This window comes from Sparus aurata, chromosome 5 (assembly GCF_900880675.1).
Source record: "Sparus aurata chromosome 5, fSpaAur1.1, whole genome shotgun sequence".
Lineage (NCBI taxonomy): Eukaryota > Metazoa > Chordata > Actinopteri > Spariformes > Sparidae > Sparus > Sparus aurata.
This window is the reverse complement of record NC_044191.1, coordinates 8,852,973-8,878,697: the sequence shown is the minus strand read 5'-3', so window position 1 is coordinate 8,878,697 and position 25,725 is coordinate 8,852,973. Positions and strand designations below refer to the sequence as shown.

The window sequence follows — 25,725 nt, the reverse complement described above, 5'->3', positions numbered from 1 at the left end:
GTCTTGGCCAGGTCTCCATCGAAAAAGAGATTTTAATTTTCTGGTTTTTTTTTTTTTTCTGGTTAAATAAGGGTTAAATAAAAATAAACAAAATTGATTAATTGATCAAATGTTGCAGCTTCAATGCTGCCACATGTTTCTGTGTGCAAATTTAAAACAAATAAATCTGAAATGGTACCAAGAGGAATAAATAATCTCTTCCCACTGGGCAGAACGTGAGATTTCAGATTAAAGATGGACTTTGCATGAAAATAGCCTAGAATGCATGAAGCTGAATAATTGTGGAAGGTGACATTAAAAACTTTGCTGCGTTTGTGTAGCTGCTGTAGCGGCCAGGCGGTGAGTGTGTGTGTGTGTGTGCCTGTGTGTGTGTGTGTGTGCTGGGGGCTGAGCAGGAGAGAGTGGGAGGAGCGGAAAGTGCTCCAGTCCAATCGGGGCCGCCGGGTAAAGCCTCTCCTATACGCTCTTCCCTCCCTCAGCCCGCAGAAAACAGTGAAACCCTCCCATAGAGGTGAGAGCGCAGATGTCATGAGAAACGCGACCACACGACCAGAGCGCACCGACCGACGCACCGACAGACCTCAGCCCGCCTTCCTGCGCCCCGGTCTGGGATGCTTTTAGCGCAGAGCCGCCTCCACTCAGGGCAGCCAGTGGACGTCGACGCAGATCATCTGCACTCTTTTCGTTGTTGTTGTTATTTTTAACCGAGGATCTTTCACCCCCGCATCCCCCCTCAAAGCCCCCTTTTATTTAAGTGTTTATGTTTGTTTCTTCATGACTGCTGCTTTGGGAAGCGAGCCTCAGCACCAGCTCCAGCAACGGCACCACCATGCGAGGTAAGACCATCCCACTGCTCCGCACTTTCCCCAAGCTTCATCCCGCTAAACACACATGCACACACACACACACACACACACACATCCACACACAGCACGGTAGGCTTTATCCCACATTTGGCCTTGAAAGTTTATTCTAGGAGTTGCTAGCTTCGAAGCTGTTTTGGATACTTTTTAACAGCCGGGCGCAGGGTGCGCGCTTGGATTTCTCAGCCACCTTACATTATAAATGCATAAAACTTTATCTGGATCTGTCTGGGTGTGTGTCTGTGTGTGTCGGTGTGTGTATGTGTGTTTTGAGTCAGATTGCGTGTTTGTGTGTGGAACAGGCCCACAGTTTTGTTTTTTGTTTTTTGCAAATTCATGCGCAAAGCCGCTGGAGTCTGAGATTTTAAATTAAAAAGTGGCGCATGAAGTCTGATCAAAGCTTTAATCGTTTTGAGCTCTCCTCACTCCACAGCACGAACTGACACCGGGTCAGATCAGATGATGGACAGAAAGAGAACTATTGGTACATTTCGTTATGTTCTGCTGATAAACTTTATTGAATGTTGCAAGGATACTTTTTACGCGCTCCACTAACCCATTTCCGTACCGCTCTGCAGCGCGCCGGCCGGGGATGATGTTGAAATTCAACGTCAATGTTGCCCTGCATGCCCTGCGCGCATGCACATGAACACGCGCGAGCACACACGCGCGCGCGCGCAGGATAATACGTCTCTTTCCACTCTCACTTGCAGTTATTTAATATCCCCTTAAAATCAGAAAATGCGTATTTTCGTTCGTTTCTCCTCCATCACTTTGCGTATTTGCATTTTTTTTTCCAGTCGTGGTGAAACAAACACGAATCATTTTATATTTCACCGTCAGCTTAATGTCTCTGGATTTGTTTTTTATTGACTTTTCTTAATGTTCTGAATTTGTGGCGCGGGCAAAGATGCGACACTGGATGTTCCTGAACTCTAATTATTAATCTTCGCGTTGCGATCTGACATTTGAAACACGTAAGCTTCTTCTCCGGGATGTGTGAGTGTTTCCCGACGTCAGGCTGGAGAAGAGAGAGAGAGAGAAATAGACGGACAGTTGGAGAAATGCGGACCCACATGTACAAAGTAAAAACTTAACACAAAAAGTTTGTCGCAAAAATGTGAAGGGATAAAAAAAAACCCGTCAAAGTAAAATACAGCTACAAATAAAATACACAGTTTTGACAGTGGACAATGGCTATATTGTAATCAGATGTAGAGTTTTGTTGAAATAATATCAGAGAATAAATGACCGGCCATAACTATTATATAACAGATTCTTGTCATGGTAAAGATCATTTTAACCAACAATAACAGGGATTATTACATGTGTTGAAGTCATTTTAATCCCATTTTTAGTTGAAATAAATGTTTAAACATGGACCTATCTATCTATCTATCTATCTATCTATCTATCTATCTATCTATCTATCTGCTTCCTGTTTTTGTCTTTTAATGGCATGTAAAGCTTCCTCAGCTTCAGGCCATCAAACCTCAGGCAGGAAAAAACATGAGAAGGCCAAACACCCCCCACCTCTCTCTCTCTCTCTTTCTCTCCCTCTCCTCTTTCTCTCTCTTCTCTCTCTCTTATCCCATGGCAAACTCCTCTGTCATGCACCTTGTATTTTATCCACATTTTAATGGGCCTCGCGACCACTCTCGTGCACGCAAGGCTTTGGGGGGCATACCGAAAGCTCCTGCTTTCACTTTATAGCCGTGCTCGGCAGAAGAGGCCCCTGAAGCGTCTCTCTCACCCCTCTTTCTCCCATGTCTCTCTCTCTTCCTCCCTCTCTCCCTCTCCATCTTCCTCTCTCCCTCTGCACGCCCCAAAGGGTTTTGTCAGATAGAATTAAATCAGTATGGGCTGCGCGGCCCCCACTCTCAACCTGTGTGTGTGTGTGTGTCTGTGTGTCTGTGTGTCTCGGCTGCCCTTACACAGAAATGTGCTCACAACCACAAGGTTATAAAAAATAGAGGCCCCTCATGAGCCGTGGTAATTATCATTTAACAATAGCCACAACTCCTGAAGCCCTGACTGAAGATGATGTCACCCCATCGCGTGGCCGGAGAAATAACAGACCGAGTAATATCACCAGGGCCTTTTTTTCAATCTCAGAAAATTGAGCTTTGTGGTGTTTTTTCTAGCATGGGATGTTGTAAGCAGGATAATTTTTTTCTGTATTTTCAATGGAAACGTGGAGATGCTGTGCTGTAAATGGTGTTTCTCGTACCTGACAAACACATGGTGTAATAAAATGCATCAGTAACAGTAGGCTTATAAAATATATAATACGTTTCGAGCAGTTTTACATTTTGGTGACTGTCAAATTTTAGTTTCAAAGCCCTACAAATAAACAACCCTAAAAAAGAAATGAATCAAAATAATTGTATTTAATTGTAAAATAAAATTAAAAAAAACAATCTAGCTGTAAAAGTGAATCCCATCGGCCAATAATCAACATCCTGCAAACAAATCTTTCACTGTCTTATAATCAGATTTCAACAATGTACTTGGAAACATGAATATTAACCATAAACATACACAAACATGAAAACATAAGCAGGCATCTATTCTGCTTGTGAAGTGTAAAGCCTGTGTCTGCGTACACTTTGTGTCACTGCTGTTTAGCTGTAAGAGTTTCAACACCACAGAGATGCACCCGGGTCAGACAGGTCAAAGAGTTCAGCGATGGAGGGAGCAACAGGGGGAGGAGGGGCTCACAGCGCCATTTGATCTCCTCTGTTAGCGATATGTGTCAATCACAATCTCCCAGGCTCCTTCACCATGGGAAAAGATAGGATGACAGGGACTGGGAGAGTGTGCAAGTGCTGTAAGGTGTGTCAAAAGAAGAACACAGGATCGGATCGATCCACAAAAACACATTACGGGCTCTTCTGATTCTTCTGCGTCGTTTGAAAGTTGTGCTCTGGTACAATCACAGAAAAACTGAAAAACACAGACGTTCACTCACAAACAGCTGCAACACTACGCTTGACGGCCTCATGCCAATAGAATTAGTCCCATGCTGCTGTGCTTTGGAGGCTTGTGTGAGCATTGATTTGTCCGATTCTAAAGCATCCCAGGATCAATTTTTTGTCGAAGCCAACAGACGCGGTCTGTTTAGATACATCTATGCACCATATGATAACTTTAATGTTTTAACAGGAACACTAACATTCATGTTTCATTTACTTTCAGTATGTCTTTCTATTATTTGTTATAATATGTATGAAATTGGAAAATATAAGAAACACTTTACTTAAGCACTTTTATTTAGCATTTCTAATCAACAATAATGTAATCGTAAGCAGATTTAAGTGTTTATTAATGCATTTGTTATCCACTATAAACAGTTTATGACTGACAACACAGTGAAACACAGTTTTAATAAAACAAAATATGTCTTCAAATCAGACATACCTTATTGAACATGTGCTTACATATGCTTTAAAGTACATTATCGTGTTTTTGCCAAATGTTTATATAGTGCGCATAAATGGGAATAAGATGCTGGTTAAGATATAGAGGAGAAAAACATACTCAGTGTAACGTTTTGTACCAAAAGATGATTAAAATCTCTAACAGGGAGTCTGTATGGAAAGATGAATAAGAGCCCCAACAATGAACAATTACCCTAAAATATGGACCGACATAATTCCCACTGGTTGATAAAGGAGCAGTTTGGAAACCAGGAGGAAACAGCAGGCCAGCGCACAGGTTTTGTCACCAAATCACTCTTTTCCATTGTTGCCATGAAATCACTTATTGCGCACAATAGCGGGCACCTGGCCCGAGTGAATCTGTGGTTTGCAGTGCAGTCGAGGTCTGTGCAGTCCGCTGTCGAGCTCTGTGTTGTTGATTGTGTTGTTTATTGTGTGTTTGTGCTGACTAATGGCCCGGTGTTATGTAAGAAGAGAGGAGAGATTACCCCAAGCCCATGCAGGCCACGCTGTTAATCCCTCAACACAGCCCTACTGACTGACTGAGGTACCGCCAGAGTGCTGTCGCAACACACACACACACACACACACACACACACACACACACACACACCTTACATTCAGGACTCACTTAACCTGTCTCCAGATACACACTCCTCACCCAGCGTGCCTGCCTGACCTTTTTTTCAGGCCATCTACTAAAAACATCCCACCACGCTGTGTGTGTGGCCTGGATGGCAGTTCTGTGGTCCCACTGAGCCGCTATCATAGCCCATGTTTGTTTAGCATGTGCTCAGCGTGCCTCTCCTTGTTGGTTTTATCCCTCCGCGGCTGTCTGGGGGAGTCTAGGCGAACACTTTTTCTCCTCAGTCGATTCTCCCTCTCTTCCCCTCTCTCCTTTTTTTAATCTTTATACACACAAAAGCGTGGGCTACACGGCACGCTTCGGTTTGTGTCTCCACTTTATCTTAGCCGGGAGGGATTTCAGCCTGAACCACTCCTAAACTCTAAATCTGCCTTGAAGTCATACAGTCCTCTGACAGCTCCTTCTGTTTTGTCAGTTTTACTCATCCATGAAGCCGGCATGTCTCAATGGAGCCACAATGACATTCAATATTCACATTTTCCTTCGATTTACATTGAAGTAAAAACCGGGGGAAGAGGGTGACTGCGCTTGTTAAACACAGGAACCGAGTGATGTAGGAACAGAGAGACCATGGATATAATTGGGTGGGAGATATACGCACATATCGAGACCATCTGAGCAGAAATTGAGTTTTGCTGTCTCATAATCAGCCTCGTATTGTGGTCTTTGTGGAGACACCGAGCGCAAAGTTTGATAGTCCAAAGTCAGAGAGCATGTTCACCTGTAATTCAAAACTCTGGTTTTAATCATGTGGGAGATCTACTATTGAATTAAATAGTATTTTGGACATGGAATGACAAAAAAAAACAAAAAACTAACCATTACGGAAGCAGGAAAATTGTATCAGAGTGTAGTTTTTAGAGTTTATAAAGCCAATAGATGGCTCATTTTAAATTTAAAGAGAGTACTCGAATGCAGGAGAAAGAGAGAAGGCACAAAGTGAATGAGTAAATGAATGAGATAAGAAAAGAGAGTGCAAGAGTTTGACTACAGAGTTATGTAACAGTGCAGCCGTGCATGTGTGTGAGCGCGTCTCTATGTGCAAAAGTAAGGGAGGAGAGAGTACAAGGTGGATAAAGCAGTAGACGGTGTTTACGCGCACGCACGCGGACACACACACACACACACACACACACACTTACAGAAACACACTGATTCAAACTATCCTGTCCTCACACCACACTGGCACACTCACTGCCCCGAGCAATGAATAACGCCAGAAGCCGTAATAGTAGCGTCCAAAGTCCACACTTGCACACCTCCTTTTAGACTTTAGCTAACACTGAGAGCAGATTAGTCCCTTTATTGCAGGTTTGTGTCACTTTAACAATCCTACCTCTGCTTTATACACATATAGATGAAATGCTCCTATGTGTTTTTTATGTCTTTAGAAACTTGCATTGCCATTAAGCCTAAAAACAGGTAGGAACAAAATGCATGATTTAAGCTGTTCCAGTGAAGATATAAAACAGATCGTGTATATCCACATCCACCGTTTGAAATCCAACACCATGTCGATGAATGCCCATGCTCTGTGAAGGTGTTCGGTGCTGGCAGGTGCACACTAGCACCCACTGGCAACAATAAGCCTATAATATGACTTAGCTTACTGCGGCATCTTTCTTAATGACAAAGATTAGCCTGTTTTAGTGCTCGTAATCTCATTGAAGAGACTCTTATTAGGTCTATCTTTCTTTCTCTCAACATCGCTCTCGCTCTCTCTGGCCAAATCCTGAGTTACCTCCCATTACCTGTGTGTGTGTGCGTGTGTGTGTGTGTTTGAATGTGTGTATCCTAAGCTGGTGATGTGAGGTCTTCTGTCATTCACAAAGAGTCTGCAATTATGAAACCGACGCTGCTGCTGCTGCTTTTGCTCTCTCAACACAGATTTAATGTTCATAACGCATTCTGTTAAATCATCCCACTAGAGAGAGGGAGAGCGAGAGACAGAGAGAGAGAGAGAGAGAGAGAGAGAGGGGAAGAGAGAGAGCAGGTGAAGAGCAGAGCAGCCCGGGCCGAGCCGAGCCGAGCTGAGCCGTGTGATAGTCTTTGTGATCAATTTGCCTCTGTGAGAGATGCCCCTGGGGCCACTTTGGGGAGAACCTTGTTAGGCTGAGTTAAATTGTTGCCTGAGGCGAGCTATTAGCAGCCATCCCTGAGAGAGGACAGACGCGCGCACACACATACACTCACACACATGCGTGCTCACACACTCGTTCAAACACACACGTACATTCAAACCCTTTTAAAAACTCATTCACATGTTCAAGCAGACAGCCTGCTTCACTCGAAGGGAAGCAAAAACCCACAACGAGTGGGGCAAGGATCTATAATTAATTAGTAGTAATGCCACAGAGTAAAAATACTACATTCCCAGTAAACATTGGGTGCATCACCATATAATTAGTGGAATCGACAAGGTGCAAATACAGATGCTTTGGGAGATGTCTGGCAGGAACAGGGAGGAAAAATGAGTTCCCAGATTTTTATTGATGCAGTCACACGTAAACAGTGTTTTAATCTTTTAGTAGGTTAAGGTGGAGCCTAAATCAATGAATATACATCATGTTTCATCATGTTTGGTTGGTAAAATGTTGATCTGCAAACCTTGCAACTAACAGAAACTGCAGCTGTAGGGAAGTCGAAAGTACATTTCAGTCTAAATCGTAGCGCATAAAGTAGCACAATATGAAAATATCAAGAAAATACTTCAGGATTTGACCTATTATGGTACTTGAGCAAACGTACTTGATTACAGCCTGACAGAAATGTGTTTTTTGGTGCCAATGTCGATAGCCAAATTTCAATATCGATATGTCGGCCAGTATACAAACGGCAAAACTCAAATGTGGTTATTAAACACTTGTGAAGAAGATAACAGAGGCAGTATATTTTACACTTTAACAATAAACTTTATTGTCTAAAATGGCATACATTTTTAATAATCATGCATCTTTTTCTGTATTGTGTTCAGTAAAAACAAAAGTTTTCGTCTCGGCTCATGTCGGACTGCATATATGCCGATACTGATCTGTCACAGGCCAGTATTGGTTAATAATATCGGGGGAAGTGCTATATCTGTCGGGCTAATGTTTATCTGCTAAGCGACTAGTAACTACTAGTGCCTGTACTTGTCAGATAAATGTACTAAGCGTCAAAATTACAATATTTCCTCTCTAAGACGATGTACTTTTAAAGTTTATTTTTCAAACTTAAGTACAGTAAATGAGTAAATGTACTAAGTTACTTTCAGCAACACTAATGCGCAAATGTGTAGTTTGTATGTAAACAGTCTCATAAACAATTTCAATAGCAGCCAATCAAATCTGGAGGGAAACAGTTTTCGTAGAGCTCGAAACGAACACAGTTTCCACTCGTCTCTCAGTGATTTAATTCCGCAGCTATCCAGACTAAGTGCTGCTCTCTTCATTAATGCTTTAAAGCCCATTCACCCTCACTCATGTTGATGTTCCTGTTTTATCTGACTGACCACCGACTGCCACTCTAAAGGACTCTAACAAAACTCGGGGCTAATTTCTCTCCATCTTATGTAAGAACTGAAAGCTGCAATTTTCGGTCTGTCTCTCCATGGATGTCCTTCTCTTTCTATCTCTCTCTCTCTACACTGGGATAGCCACCTTTCCTCTCCCTTCCCCCTCAAAGACACACACACACACACTCACACACAAACACACACACACACACTGTCATTGAGAATTAGGCTCAACAGAAACACCATAGGAGGAGGAGCGTGAGGTTAAGGGAGGTTGAGGACTTGGCCGAAGCCAACAAAACGTTATTTTCTCACCTCGGGAATGAAACAACAGGATCTCAGTCACTGTACGTGTGTGTCAACATATTCTTCTCTGCTTTGATTCCCCTCACATTACGAAACGACGAACCCCACGACACCGATGTGTGTTTTTCAGCAGCTCGGTGTGCACGCATGCATGCCTGCTAATGTGAGAGAGGAAATAAAATATATAAGACTGTGTGCGTGTGTGTGTGTGTGTGCCTGTGTTATTTTATGTGCGTGTTCGCCTCAGTGTGTGTGCATTCTCATGGCTGATTTCAAGACGGTAATGACCAGATGCAGACCTCTCACACTTGGACTCGTTCCTTCCACTCTGATGCACTCGCTCAGTCCTTAAGGAAAGGTCAGAGGTCATCAGGGTCCTACAGGTCACACAGGGGGTTGGACTGTGAGCGTATGCCTGTGTGTGTGTGTGTGTGTGTACAGTGGTCATGAGAGGCAGATCTGAGAGGGCAGATGGGCAGACTGTTTGTGTGTGTGTGTGTGTGTGTGTATATGTGTTCAGGCAGGAGTTGGGTTTACCCTGTGGATTTTTTCCCACGCCTCCATCTCTACTTATCCATCTGAGGACACATGCTGCACTGGGTGGGAGGCTGTGTGTGCGTGCATGTGTGCGTGTTTGTGTGTGTGTGTGTCGAGTGGGAAAGCAGGCAAGCATAGAAATCATACTGTAAAGTCTGCTTTTTCAAAGGCAGTTTGCTGTAATGTATGCATTCGAGCATGTCTGAATGTGCCTCTGTCTGTCTGAACGTGTCTCTGCAAGTGTGTGTGTGTGTGTGTGTGTGTGTGTCTGTGCATGTGAATCGATGCACTGGATGACAGCCAGTGGCCCCCTTCTGTTCCCTCTCCGTGGCGTCCAATCACGCCGCGGCACAATATTCTATGAGCAAACCGCAGCTGATCCCAGACCTGCTATCTGAGCAATTACCCAGAGTGCTTTGGGGCCGCATGGCAAGCTGGACAAGCTCATGCCCTCTGACATACAGCATGGGGGGAGGGCGAGAGAGACTGTTTTTCTGACTGTTTGTAAGTGTGTGTGTGTGTATGTGTGTTGGCAAAGTACGGGAGGGGGGGTCGATGACGATGGACTGATGGGAAACACCGAGGTTGGGGGTAGGAACATGTATGCTCATGCAGCAACAGTGTGACTGTCTATATTACAAAGTGGACAAAGACATGCTTGGCGGCGAGGGATGGGGATGGGGGTGGGGGTGGGGGAGGGGAGATGGGCCCGCTGCATGGCATTATGATTACTATCATAACGCACAGAGCAGCAGACTGTACGGACAAAGACAGAACCGGTACAGGACTGTGTCGTCCCATGACAACGAGGATGATTCATGACAGCGTAATGTTGACGCATCAGATCAGGTCTGGATGTTGGAGTCGGGGATGATCATAACTAACATGGAGTTCAGAGCCGCAACTAATGATTACGTTCATTATCGATTATTCTGTCAATTATTTTCTCAATTAAGGCTCATGAGAAAGATCTTCAGATCTTCACCCTTAACGCCTAGTGGTCGGAACATTTCGGGTTTTTTAAATGACTGGCCTCTTAATGGTTTAGCCACTATAATAATAAAAAGGCTTTGTTATATTTATTTCATCATTTGATACATTTTCTGATAATTAGATCGCCTGGTCCTGTTTTTAATTTCCCGTTTAGCACTTTGTTTTCTCAGGTTTCCCCCATTATTTCAATGATATATAAAATATAAAAAAAAATAATAATCAGAAAATATGGAACAGTGCTCATCCAGTAGTCCAAGATGACCTTGAGTTGTCATATTTTGTCCGATCAACAGTTCGATGAGACAAAACTTTATTAATCTTGATAAAGGAAATTCTTGTGCCAGATATCTCAAAGACAATGGACAATAAATCAAAGCTGGAACCAGAGGATGATTGCCAGTTCTGCTTGAATAGTTGCTAATTTATCATCTGATAATAAACTCAATGATTTACTATCTATCTATCATCATTGCTATCATTACCTTTATTGGAAAACAGAGAGTATGGATGGACAGGGCAGAGAGAGATAAATAATTACTGGACTGGGAAGTGAAAATGGTCAGCGCCTTAAACCCAAAGATCTCCCAAAGGCTCCCAAACAATGGCATTTATAGTGTAGTCATAATACTGTTGACTAGTGTCTGAGTCACAAAGAGAAGTGGAATGGACATACAGTATGAGAGACAAATCAAAGTGAATAAAATGCACGTTCTTTTATTTCATTGTTTTAGGGAGAGCAGATAGTCGACCAGTCTTCAGTTTATTCTTTAGACGCTTCAGAAAGTAAAAACAGACAGGAAAGAGAGAAAAGTATGACAGCACATAGCACAAGTCCGTTTGAAACCATATGCAGTGGCTGTGTTTCATTGATTTTAATGGGACAGTATGATATGAAAACATGACAGGAGACACAGGGGAGATAACCCAAGCAGCACTGCTATACGCTATTCCCAGCTGTGTGTGTTAATCCACCCAGCGATCACGCCACCAAAAGTTTTCTTCGTGTTTTTCATCATCCGCAGGAGGAAGAGAGAAAAAAAAAAAGCAGCTTGTTCCTCTCTAAGCTCTACGAGACGAGGAAGACAGAGTTACGCTGAGAGATGGAAATAGATCATGAAATACAGAAACCGAAATGATTTCCCAGTCACACAGCCACTTACAGCGAGGAGGAACACTCAAATGAAAAAGTCAAACAGACTGAAGTGGAATGGATGGTGAACAGTGATAGCATAATTCACAGTGTGTAGACATCTAAGGCCGGCGCCGGGGGTTTTTTTTAACAAGGAGTGGTGGGGGGTAAAGTGCTGATCTCCTTCATTTTCCCAGAAGATATCTAGTTAACTGGCGAGAAGCTATGCATATTTTTAATGAAGTGGAGATACCACCCACATTCATCCCCAACAAATCAACCCCTGGGACTAAAGCAGGAGTTGTGTTTGCATTTCTGAAGTTGCAAAAGTTCTGCTAGAAAGTGATTTCAACTGTTCCATAAGCACCAACCTCTAGTGTATAATGCTGTGTTACTGCATGAAACTGCTTGTGCGTGCGTGTGTGTGTGTGTGTGTGTGTGTGTGTGTGTGTTGCTCTGGGTATGTTTCTATTGTAGACCCACCCTGCAGGCTGAATGAATGAAACATGCATGTCCAGTCTGCCCCACTTGAAACACACACAAACACACAACGAAACTAAACATGTACAGCAGCACCTAGTGGCCTCAATTTGCTGTTACATTGTCCGCATAGATAAAGGGAGATGCCTTTTAAAACGATCATGTCATTGTGTGTGTATATGCACTCTACTTAGACGAAGCATTGTTAAGATACTGGTGCTAGGCTGCTGCTTTTTTTTTTTTCTGCAGTGCAATGTAGATAATTAGGACTCTATTTAGAGAGAGGGCCAGCCCAGGAAATACACAGGAGATCCTCACCTCATTAAAAATCAATTATCATAACACACGTGCCAGCGCAATACAGCCCTCATGGCCGCTGCTACACACACGCGCACGTGCGGCAACTCTCACTATCTTCGTGAAATTAATCTCTAAGTTAGTTCCCTCTGTTTCTTTTTCCCCCTCAAGAGATTGTGCAGGTCTGATCCTCCTCTTAGCTGAGGAATCGCCAGCGCTGCAGTCCCGCTCTTACATAATAACCTCAGGATAACACTTGCGCTCCCGCTGGCCGAGGACGCTGTCAGTCACTCAGCTCGGTGTGGGTCAGCTCAGGTTGGAGAGAAGGCCCCTCCCACTCCTTAGCTAAGGGTAAAATAATCTCCAAAAAATAATCTCCAAAAAAACTGAAATGAGAGGCCTTTTTCCCCCAACTAAGGTTTGGAAAATGGCCTCTCAAATGAGGTGTAGTAGATTGATTTCTCTGCAGTGCTACTTTATTTTAGAGATTCACTTCCACTGCAGCTTTAAAGATAAAACTTCTGTAATGTAAAACCATGAAATCAAACACCCAAGATGCATTATCATACACCCTAACTCTGGAGACAATAGCAAGACAGCCTCTTCTAAACACCCAACAGAAAACAAGTCTTAATTCTGCTGTAATCCACCACTGCAGCTAACAAGGCAGCAGGCGTGTATTGTCGACTGGATGCGGGAGTGGGAGTCCTTTGGTAAACAATTCAAAAAAGCCTCCGCTGCTGACGAGGAAGAGCGGTGATGATACACTGACTTGGCTCCGTGCACTGATGACATCACTTCCTTTAAGAGTGTGACAGCTTAGCACATCATCGCTGTGACAGCCAGACGAGTGCAGCGAGTGGGTGGTCACCCTGGCAACAGCAATGCTGTCATGACCGTCTCCCTATATCCTACCTGACAGTTCCCGCTGGCAATGAGCACAACACACACTCAACAATGCACACGCCCCCACACACACACACATATTCACAAACACTTTGTCAACACGTAGACATATACACGTACTTTATCTTTCGCTGTGTCTTCTTTAGAAGTGAAACGCTCACTCAAACCCGCTCTGAAACACACGCTAAAACAATGCACATGCCCACACGCCCATGCTCCTTTGGGCATAATTATGTGATACAAAGAGGAGTACTATCTCCCATGGGGCAAAAAGGAAATACAGTTAAGATATAATGTAATCAGTGGATAGAGAGCGTAAACACACACTCCTCTAAGGTGGAAAAATGTAAAGAGCCTTTTCTAAAAATTGACTAAAATAATAAGTATGTATATCCACATCACAGCAGCAGCAGCAGGTGTGGGCTAAACACATTCAGCTTGCCTAAAGAGATTCACTGTTTCATGATTAACAATCTAATCAAAGAGTTTGAATTAAAGTACGCACAGCAACCGCAAAGAAAAACAGGATTATGAGAAGCACGACCGATGCACTGTTGTCCTGTCTCCTGTTTGCTGCTCACTTGTGCTCTGTTGATAACGGCAATCACGGGCACAACTGACCTGTTTTACAGCCTATAAATAGTGACCACGTTCATCGACAACTCTGTTTATGTGTGGTCTGTGTATCGTCCCAGTCCGGTGCTCTGCTCTGACCCAGTTTGGAGCCATTTGGCCGAGAATTGGTGGAAATGGGTCACGTCTTGAGCTGCACCAGAACGCACAGCATGAGCTACGCCATCCTTAAGCACACAATCAAACAGCCTGTCACGCCGTCCATAGGTCATTTATTGCAGACGGATACAATGATCTAGTGTTGAGCTACTACAATACAAATTGTAATTTCACAAGAGAGAAATAAAGGGGCTGAAGGTCCCATTCACAGCTTGAACGACAACTATAAAGATAACTAGAGTGCGTCTACTTAAGTACAGCACTGATGTACAACCTTGAGCAACTCCACTACACATTTATTTGACAACTTTAGTTTAATAACACAAAATATAATCAACAGATAAATTATGAATCATTATTAAAGATTAGAACAGAACTTTATTGACACCTTCGGGGAAATTCACAAGCTACCCAACAGATAAAATACATAGGTAGATAAACAGTCTTTACCAGCTTCAACATTGGAGTGATGAACACATTATTGGATCAATAACTATGATCCAGTAATATGATATATGTTATTTTTGTAAATAAGGCTGTCACAATATCCAAGAGTATTCCTTGGTGTTAAAAAAGGAGTGGGGACATAAGGACTCAGATGAAAAAAGACGTGATTATGATGTGCTGGAATATTTACATGTTATCACAAATTAATTATTAAAAAAAACAATATAAATATTTAATAACAAGGTTGTACTAATATATCGCAACACATGTCATTCTGCATTAAGAGTACTTTTACTTTGGCACTTAAATGTAGATGCTTATACTAAATCCATGACTTTTACCTATAACAGAATATTTCAAGAGCCCGATGGATATATCAATATCATCAGCTCATATTTTCCAATCACAGATATACGTTGTCCGATATTTGCCAATATAATAAGAGATGTTTGGGATATAATTATATATATAATTATACAATTCCTGGTGAAGTTTGCTGTTTCTGTGCCCTGATGTCATTTTGGACAATCAAGTTTATTGTTAAATTATAAAATATCCTTTCTCAAAAGTGTTTGATGACCATATTTGTGGGGTAATTGCAAAAAATGTTTATTAACGTATTTTTTCAGTATATATAACAATATCGGACAATATATCAAGATTGGAATGCATCATAATGGCCTCTAGGGGGAAGACAGGCAGGTGTATGAATGAATGAGAGGAATAACAAATGAGTGAATGGGCAAATTAGGACAAATTAGGGCAGTCCAACTGTGAGTATCCACAAGTGAATTAAAGCAGGAATTAAGAGAAACTTTTGATTGTGAAGCGGTCAAATCCCTGAGGTGAAGATAGAGTGTATAGACCGCACTGACTGTTCTTGCTCAGTCGCTTAGACAGACAGAACTGTCTGCATTGATCCTCATATGGGATTATCCAATTATATATACTGCACACTCATTCCTCCACAGACATTTAGTATACACATGTATGACGACAAACCAGAACATTTACGCTCCATCAAATGCACACAAAAATACTGAGATGCAACTCCTACGTATATGCACTTCAGTGTAAACGCACATCTACAAAGCTCAGAAAGACAGTGAAAAATTTGTTTTGCTCCTAAGGAGGACAAATCATGCATAATTAATGCGAACATGAAATCTAAAACTGAACAACTTGTAGTTTCTTTTCTACTTGCTGACTATGAATGTGTCGGAGCTCTACCTAAAAATGCAGAATTTGTCCCACAGGTGGGAATATGCGAGGAGATTACATGCAATGTCTATTTCAGCTGTGGCTAAGCCAGTGCTCAGCAGAGGAGGGAACCAACTCGTCGGGAAATAATTTAGGATTAGATAGGCTGTCTAATCTCTTTATAGAGGGTGTGCCATCTCAGCAGACATACCTGCCTACCTCTACATCCATCTCATATCTCTTAACGAGAGCTGCGACTTTCCCTTTCCATATATTATGGATGATACGTTCAGAGACACCGGTAACAGGTGGTTCTGAGTGACAGATTGAAAAACTTTCTGTGCCTTTTGGTTGTGACTGTACATGGAGCTGCCAATACACAGTGAGTATACATTTGACGTGAATGAAAAGTAGTTCAATTAGTAGAGCTGTAGACTAAGAAAAAGCTCAATTCTGAGAGCATTACTAAAATGTTTGGGGGGGGGGGGAGTTGAAGAGTGGTCCTCCAGTGATGTAATCGGTTTTCTCATTATGGGCAACCTTTCGAACTGGCAGGGGTCTCTCCTGCAAGCGTTACATGAAAAACCCGCACACGCAAGCAATTAATGCTACCCTGTCAAGTATCTTTATGTGTGCCTGCACATACACAGTCCTCCTCAAGTCCCAGTTGGTGGAAAAAACTCCTTCAAGGACATACACAATGTCCAAATGTCATTGTGCCCTTGTGAAGTTGAAGTTCATAGTGTTCACAAATCAGGTCGTACAGCCAGGCAGGTCAACCTCGAATCAGACCACCGACTGAGGTCTAAAAATCTGTTAAGTGACTGAATAAGGTGTGAAATTAAAGTCGATGTCCTGCACAGAATGTCTCTAACACACGTCTTTTCTGTCCTCTCTTCTTTTTTTTGCAGCCCAAATTGAAGTTATACCATGCAAGATCTGCGGAGACAAATCATCAGGTATCCACTACGGAGTCATTACGTGTGAGGGATGTAAGGTGAGACTCTATACTTTGTTTTTTGGCACCCAATCTGTGCTTTTCGGGTACCTGTAAAGTCTGTATTCACGCTCTTTTGTGTTGACATGTAACCAGGGTTTCTTCAGACGGAGTCAGCAGAACAATGCTTCCTACTCCTGCCCCCGCCAGAGGAACTGCCTCATCGACAGAACAAACCGCAACCGCTGCCAACACTGCCGCCTGCAGAAATGTCTCGCCCTAGGAATGTCCAGAGATGGTAAGATCAATGTCTACAAAGGAATGACCACAACTTAATCATTATATACGTGGTGTATGAGTGTAAACACTACGTTAAGAAGCTTAGTAGAACAGTACAAGTTTGCTTACTAACTGATTTATAATGCCTGAAGAAGCTGGAACGTTATGGCAGGTTTAAGTAGTAATTCTGCGTATGTCTCTTGTTCTGTCTCCATGTACAGCGGTAAAGTTCGGCCGCATGTCCAAGAAGCAACGTGACAGCCTGTATGCAGAGGTCCAGAAGCACCAGGCACGACTTCAGGAGCAGCGCCAGCAGCAGACAGGTGAAGCAGAAGCTCTGGCGCGCGTTTACTCATCCAGCTTAACCAACGGACTGTCCACCCTTAACCATGAGATTGGGGGCACCTACGCCAATGGTCACGTCATTGAGCTGCCAAAGGGCGGACACGGTAACGGAGGTGGAGTCCCAGGGGGGTACTATGGCATGGATTCCACCCAGCCGTCCCCAGACCAGTCAGGTTTGGACATGTCGGGTATGAAGCACATTAAGCAGGAGCCCGTGTACGACCTGACGCCAGTACCCAACCTGTTCAGCTATGGAGGATACCAGGATAGTCAGCTGGGACCCAATAATGTCAGCATGGGAGAGTTGGGTAAGGACTGCATGATATATTTTGTTCGGTTTTGTAACATAGGCACAGGAGAATGGTTTTAAAATCTACATGAATTATCCACATGGGAAAATTACCCACAAAGCAGTCCTGGTAGGGACCGTGAGTCAGAGAGCTAATCTGAGAGCAGAACAGGAGATCAGACAGGCTTACACAGCTATCTGACAACCTGTCATATTACTGTACATACAGCTCTGTTAGCACAAGTTAAGATTAGGATAAAATGATGGATTTAAGACAAACACAAGAAAATGTTAAATTAAGCATTAAGTGGGTAGATGTGAAAAAATTGCTTTAAGTCTCTTCCTCTAGACTTTAAACATTGAAGCAGCACAGAAGATACAGTACAATTTCAGGGCCAATACAACTATCTGTTATAAATTATCAAAGGGACCAATAACCGATAAATGGTAGCAATATACATTTGCAGTAAAAATGAACCAGTGATTGAATCGAACCAAGAACAGTTGACAGAAGTACTGTATTTAAAGCGAGGGCAGGCGATTCGAGTTGTCAGTATTTGGCAATCTCAGAATGAGACTCTGCTAAAATCTTTCTCAAGAATCGCCTTCCCTACCTTTAAGTACATTTTTTTAAGGTGCTTTAAGTATTTACATTTTCTGATACTGTTCATACACATACCATATACCACTTTATCAAACTTTAATTAACAGCCATACCACCCCGAAAGGAATAAATGAATAAACAAACAATCATCTCTTTCAGACCGTATTGCTCAGAATATCATCAAGTCCCACTTGGAGACATGTCAGTACACAACAGACGAGCTGCAGCAGCTAGCCTGGCAGACACACTCCTATGAAGAGGTCAAGATGTACCAGACCAAGGTGAGGCTTTATGTTATTATCATTAGTGTTACTTTAATTTTCAGCTACTTCTGCCATACTATAGCTATGAAGGTGTTTCATTGTCACTAATACATCTGTGTTCGATGCATTCATGTGCTTTGAAATGGGTTTTCGTCAAGACTTGTAGACTGACAAATGATGGGACCGAATGACCGAGAATTGAAAATTGCTTTTTCATTAGTGGAGATGCAAACACAACAATGTCAATCTGGAAGGACGACAAGAGTTCCATTAACTGCCATGAATACAAATATGCAAGTGCAAAACCTACAATCCTAAAACCCTTGGTGTGTTTGGTTCTAGCCCCGGGACGTGCTGTGGCAGCAGTGTGCCATCCAGATTACCCATGCTATCCAGTATGTGGTGGAGTTTGCCAAGCGCATCTCAGGGTTCATGGAACTGTGCCAGAATGACCAGATCCTCCTGCTCAAGTCAGGTGAGTTGACCGGACGGATCATGGTGTGTCATGGATATATCTATGCCTTCTTACAGGTCAGACAATTTAGCTCAGGGATGAAAAAGATTCTGTCCCCGTAAATCAGCTTCAAACTCATCACAATCTGTCTCCGTTGTTGTTCCAGGTTGTTTGGAGGTAGTCTTGGTGCGAATGTGCAGGGCGTTCAACCCTCTCAACAACACTGTACTCTTTGAAGGGAAGTACGGCGGCATGCAGATGTTCAAAGCTCTAGGTAAGACATTACAAATTACTTTGCATTTCTTCTTGGTATGGACGAGGCAAAAAGCAAATCGAAATTGTACCTGTGAGTTATTCATCAGCCCATACATGACTGGAATAAGTGTACTGAAAACCTCTCTTTTTTCTCTGCCCTTCTCTGTCCTCTTCTGTGTCCCTCCTAGGTTGTGATGACTTAGTGAGCGCGGTGTTTGACTTTGCCAAGAGTCTGTGTTCGCTGCAGCTGACGGAGGAGGAGATCGCTCTGTTCTCAGCAGCTGTACTAATTTCCACAGGTCAGTGCACATTCCCTAATATTATTAGAATACAGGAAGCAACCTGCGTGAACTCAGTGCCTGTACTGACTCAAGGCACTTAGCAGGAAGCAAAACAAGACAGTCACTCTGTTTTTTGTCAGTATCAAGCTGCTACAATCACAGTCGAAGTCATAAAGTCCTTCTAGTTCTACTGTCTGAGCTGTATAACTTTATGAACGACTCTCCATCAAATCAACGCTTCCTTCCTTTTTTAACTCAGACCGTCCGTGGCTGATGGAGCCTCGGAAAGTACAGAAGCTCCAGGAGAAGATCTACTTTGCTCTGCAGCACATAATGCAGAAAAACCACATGGACGAAGATGCATTGGCTAAGGTAAACTAGGCCTTCAGAGTTAGATAAGTCATACTGAGGTACAGTAGGCCCCAAGGCACTGTCTTAGGCTAAAGGAACTGATGAGTCAAACACATACCCCCTTTAGACCAGGTAACCAAGTGCTGGTTCTGGGCTGATGCTAGTGCTGGTTCTGAGTTGGTTCAGCCTACAGATCCTTTAATAGTGGGTTTGCATTTCCACGGGTATGAAAGCCACCGAAGAGGCACATCATTCAGTCAGTGAATGCGTCTTCAAATTCCCAGCACTGCGAGGCACAACTGTGGCGGACTTCAGTAACTCTTGAAAAGTGTCACTCCTGGCTTTACATGCCTACATTGTAGGGGTGCCACGATTCTCCAAAGCTCTCAATTTTTACATTTATTTTAAGCACAGGTTGCTATGCCATTTTTAGACATTTTTAGATAATATCTGATCTTTGTTCACAATGTACCACACTACCTTGTCAAATTTAAAACATTTATTAACAACATAATGTAACAATAACTTCAGTCAATTGGAAACTTAAATAAAATAACCTGCTCACTTGTGTGAGCTTCATGTACGGGGCAAGTTTGAGGGACTGGATTTAGAATTTCCCAGTCATCATTAATGTAATGTGCTGTGACAGTCATGAAGCGCTGTGTTGCTCTGGAAGTCCAGCAACCTGTAGTTAAGGCCACTAAATGCGCACTGCTCAGACCTTTAATAACTTTCTCCTTTACATTATTGTACATGTACGTATCAACATTGCTGTGAGATGCGTTCTACTTGGGATTTCGTAGCGTGGTTCTAGCACACTAATTAAATGCCTAAAACCAGAGTTTTCCACCACCGAATAAGGTTGCATGTTTGCGCTATGAATACTCCTAAGGCGCTTGTAATTGCATTTGCACGAGTTGAGTTACAAGGAAGTTTAATTCCAATTTAAGATGGAAGAGTAGTTTGTGTTACAGGTGTTGGTTTAACAGATAAATCTATGTTTTTCTGGTGCCTGTGGAGAAGTCCTGCCATGTTAGTTGTGCTGCAAGTGGAAGAATGTGGTACATGCACATAGCAGAGCTTGGCCTTTTTGTCGACAACGCAAATGTTGTCAACATAACTCCGAAACACAAAGCCAAAATACTTCTGTTCTGTCAATGGGTCTTCTGCATCTGCAGCTGCCATGCTATCGTTTGACCGGCTGTAGCTAAGTTAGGTTAAGGGAGGTGGCAGCATCGATGATTCCATTTTTTTATTCGAAGTTCAAGATTGTGACTTAATTTCGGTAGTTTTCAATTTAAAATCGAAAACGTGACACCCTTACTACTTTGGCATCCAAACATGACTGGTCATCAGACCACTGTTGCTTCAATTTGGTGTCCATAGTGAAAATCGTTGGTTTATTCTCCCATGGATAAGCCACAACATGACTATATTCTGACTATCTGGTTTTTTAAATAAAGGTCATTGGTGATTTTAGTTGGTGGTTGGTTATGATAACCCAGCACCAGCACTCTTTTTTTTAGACCAGCAAAGTGTTGGTGCAGCTCTAGAACCAGTTTTCCTGGCCTGCTCAGAACCATCACCTGAACCACCTTGGTCAAAAAAAGGGGGCATACAACAGCTCCACTGGCAGCTCGACTCTTGTACAATAATCTCACATCGAATCTTATCTTCGTTTGTAGTTTACCAGTCTGAATTTCACTTGTCCTTGACTGTATCTCCGTCTTGTCTGACAGCTCATCAGCCGAATCCCAACATTGTCTGCCCTGTGCACGCTCCATACCGAGGAGCTCCAGGCCTTCCAGCAGCTCCACCCGGAGACAGTCAATGTCCTCTTCCCTCCGCTCTACAAAGAACTCTTCAACCCTGACCCCAACTCCCTGCCCATGACCATGCCCAAGTGACTGCCTGTGGTCTCAACACAGCAAACAGCATTAGAGGAGGAACAAGAAAACAAGAACACAGTAGCGTCTGACGAAACAACCGCAGCTGTGTCGCCCATGTCATTAACGTGGCAAGCACATATTCCTGAGCTCCCCCAGTCTCATTTCAGGCTGGAGGGGGAGGAGTCATCTGCCAGAAACTTACAGATACCGCCAACAATACTAGGAATGTCCAGCACTTATCCCATCCTGTTCACCGATACAGTCTGAAGAATGTATATATAAATGAAAAGCCCCCAAGCCACAACCTAAATGGGGCTTCCTTCTGTCTCCTGAATTGAACTGACTGACCAGAAATGTACAGACTTTGAACCATCTAGGAAAAATTGTAAGCTGTCAATCTTTAAAAAAAAATGGGTAAGTTAATTTGTTTTAACTTTGGAAAAAAAACTTTTACATTTGTTTGATTTTTTTTTTTTTCACATGAAGAAATTGTGAGGCTGAAGAAGCTGGACAGGGGAGGGAACTGTGGTTTTAGAGAAGCTATTGTAGATATTCTCCTAGTGCAGAGCGGATTCCAGTATTACTTCTTGTTCTGTTAAAATAAGTTAGTCCTAATTTAAATATACAGCAGTCCACTGTGGCTGATTATACCTTGTCTGTGTTTTTATTTTATTTGATAGTTTCTTGTGTACAGAATTTGTAAAGTTCAGACTTGTAAAAGAATATTGGGTAAAAACCGGGAGTCAATTCGGGTTTTGTTGATATATAGAAGCCTTGTCTGGATTTTGTTCATATGTAAAGAAGGTACTGCATCCTTCTGATGAGAACTTATAGAATTGTAAAGAGAGCATATGAAGGATTTTAAGAAAAGAGAAAAAAATAATGGCTACTACTTTTCAAGGTGAAGATATATACATAAATATTCTATTTTGCAAGTAAAAGAATCAGGCAGATTTGCCGTCCTATCAATCATCTTTTTCTCGCTGCAATAAATATGTCCAACAAACGCTGGACTGCTTTCGAACAATCAACCAGAATCAATTAATCAGAAACTAGGACCCCCTATAAATAAACCCCACCTCTTACCGAATTCCTCTCACCGTGCCCCTTATTTCTTATGTATTAGGGTCTTGACATGAGATTTCGGCAGAAATCACAATGAAGAAGTGGATAAAAATTCCACCAAAAATACAGAAAAAAGACAAGATCAAGATAAACTTGAATTTTAACTCACAACTTGCCAATTTTCAAAAGCCTGTATGAGTGCTGTACGCCCTCATCCCTCCCATCACTATTTGCACAATCCAGTCATTGGATGTCAATCATTCCTGGCTGTGAATATGAAGGACCATTTTCTCTAAAGAGCAATAACTTTCACACTGCCTTTCTGATCTAACTCCTCTCCTTTCCATCTTTTCCTATTTACATCTGTTCAAAAACAGGGTAGCAGTTTTAACAAGAATGCACTATATTTGACTCTTGAATATAACTTATGTCTAACAATCATCTCTACGGATGGTACTCATCCCACCACAGAATCTGCAGTGTTTGTAATGTCACACAATATGATCTGGGTTAATACATATGACTTACTGAAAGATGGTTGGCTACCAGTAATCTTTTAAAGCTAAAATATTACATTGACAGTTCACTCAGAAAGCTGTGATAGACAATCACTTGTTTTGCTTTTCATTAGTCATTCCATAAATGAATAGCACTTATCTTACTTTGTTGTTGCTTTTTCCACATAAATGTTTGAGCATTTGGCCACTATGTAAAATGTGTATTTGGTAGCTATCACTGTCTGATAAGGAACAATTTGAAACTTGATGCTCTGCATGCATTACTTTTTTGTTAAGAGATCTGTGTTGAGCTATGACAAATCCAAGTGCAACTTCCCATTTAGCCAAGCTTTTTATCAAAATAAGTGATTATGGCAGATATACAATAATGGCACAAAATGTATCAGCTAATTGTACTTGGTTACCTGAATACTTACAAAATGACATATTTGCTTTGTGGAACTAAAAGTGAAGACCTGTGTTGGGTTGTTTGCAAATGTTCAACTAGCTATGAGCATAGACATAGTCTGAGAATTTTGCATTCATTAACATTAAAAACACTTGAACTATTACAATTTTCACCCTTTCATATGTTTACTCCACATGGTAAACAAAATAACGAGCATCAATGTTTCAGTGATCCATTCATAAAGTCCATCCTTCAACCCCTGACCCGACCCCAGATCAGAGGCCAGTGACTCTTAAGACAATCACTTGCTCATTAAGGCTCGATGCACTACACAGCATCTCTCAGGGAGCAGCTCTTTTTCTGACTTTGCATTAAAAGAGGGTTTAATATTTTTGCAAAATTTACAAAAAATTTAATTATTAAAGAATAACTTTTTAGGATAAAAAAAATGGCATACGTCGCAAAACGTATGCACGTGAAGGAATCTGCCCAGACAAGGCTTTGATAAGTGTGTGTCTGTGTGTATGTGTGTACAGAGCATGAATTCACTGTCCGAATCTCTCCAGAGCCCAGATTAGATGACAGGCATTGTTACGTAGCACATAAAGAAAAACAAAAAAATATATACTGTACGTCAGCGTGCTCTCATCACCACTGTGCACTCATGTTTACTGCTTATTTTGCTGCTTTGGGGACAGTGAGAGAAGTCCACTAGTAAGCTGTGAATCAAGCGCCATCACAACACCCCTGGGACAGTGAATTCCAACTCTGAATATGAAGTTTTTGTCTGTGATGTTTTTATTTTCCCTTGTTAGACTGTGAATCAGAGGGGTGGGATGGGGTTATGAGAGGGGATGTGCTGGCAAGAACGAGTGGCAACACAACACTGTAAGTAAGATACTGTAGCAATAAGAACTGGAGGCATTTACTACTGTCATGTTTGCATTGTAAGATTATTTTTTATTTTATTACTATTTACTATTATTATTGTTCTTATTATGACTACTATTCTTCTATTACTATTAGCCTATTGTTGTTCTGTTCTATTTGCATGACGTTTCATTGCAATGAAACATTTGGGGCTTATTTGTGTTTTCTCTTCTCATGATATTGTGAGTTTCTTGGGAGGGGTTATTATTGGCAGGGTGGGCAATGGGTTTTAGGGCAAATTCCACGTCATTTCAGTCAGTTCAAAGCAAACATTTTTTCACAAGCTGAAATCATTTTTAAATAAAATGCTCTTATTTATACAAAACCAATTTTAAAATTTGTTGTTCCATTTGACATGGCTTATTTTTCTCTCAACCTTTGAATGTGTGAGTTGGTATAACCAGTCAGTCAATGGCCCTTTTCTGAACTGGCCTTATTGAACCGGATCAAAGACCCTTAACCTGCAGTGGGAGGGGACGATATGGGGAGGGTAACCTATTCTGAATGTTATGGAGTAGCCTGTTCAGTGTGAGGGGCTGAACACATCATGCGCCTTTACTTCACTCCATCAACACAGACTGACATCGCAAAGCGCACAATAAAACTAGCCGTCATTCTATGTGACGGCTCAGACAAATTGCGCATACATTTTTTAATACACTTGGTTTGAAATGCATTTCCTACAATTAGTCAATTACACTCCACCCAAAACCTCCTCCTCCTTTTCCTGAGAAATATGTGTGTGTGAGTGTGTGTTTGTGAGACAGAGAAACAGCGAGAATGAGATGTTTGCTCTACCAATGCTTTGTAAACTTTCTTGATGCATTACACGTGCGTGCAATTGGAGTAGTGTTGAAAATTGTTAATTTATTGTTTAGAATGTCTTTGCATCCCAGCAAGAGCAAATAAAACAAAATGTAGCAACCTGTAACCGAAACCTAAAAGGTGGTCGGGTGACAGAACCTCTTTTACACAGGATTAACAAAACAAAACAAAAAATACAATAAAACAAGACTTTTTTTTGTTATTGTTTTCAAAGTGCCATAGCTAGTGAGGAGAGGATTGGCAGAGTGGGGCGTAGATGCTTTACTGTGTGAGTTTACTTGAGAAACCAATCAAAAAAGGGGAACTCCAAGGAAAATGTGTATTTATTTACACTGACAAACAGTTTTTACATTTTATGCTTTTTTCATTTGGTGAGCGGGGACTCTGCTGGACTCTGAACTCTGACTCAACTAGAAATCCATGAGCTCTACTGTAATTGTTTTTCTTTTTAACATGAGGATGAAAAAGTGTGCGTGTGTGCGTGTGTGCATTCATTTGCATCAAAGAGAGCCACAAACAGCCACATTTGATGGATCAGAATGGGTTGAAGTTCAGAGCTATGCAGGGCCCTTACTGAGTCCTC

At 42.0% G+C, this 25,725-nt stretch overlaps 1 protein-coding gene across 2 annotated transcripts; it reads left to right on the top strand.

Moving 5' to 3' along the window:
• Positions 1-471: 471 nt before the first annotated feature.
• rorb (RAR-related orphan receptor B) lies at positions 472-25,321 on the top strand. 2 transcript variants are annotated; one of them, XM_030416929.1, is made up of 10 exons: positions 472-836; positions 16,381-16,466; positions 16,563-16,704; positions 16,907-17,338; positions 18,083-18,204; positions 18,529-18,661; positions 18,807-18,914; positions 19,084-19,194; positions 19,436-19,548; positions 21,267-25,321. In XM_030416929.1, exons 1-10 carry the CDS (start codon positions 830-832, stop codon positions 21,432-21,434), a joined length of 1,422 nt encoding a protein of 473 aa, XP_030272789.1. In that variant the 5' UTR covers positions 472-829; the 3' UTR covers positions 21,435-25,321. The 2 variants fall into 2 exon arrangements, with proteins under 2 accessions (XP_030272789.1, XP_030272788.1); XM_030416928.1 differs by lacking the exon at positions 472-836 and adding an exon at positions 15,715-15,851.
• Positions 25,322-25,725: the final 404 nt, after the last annotated feature.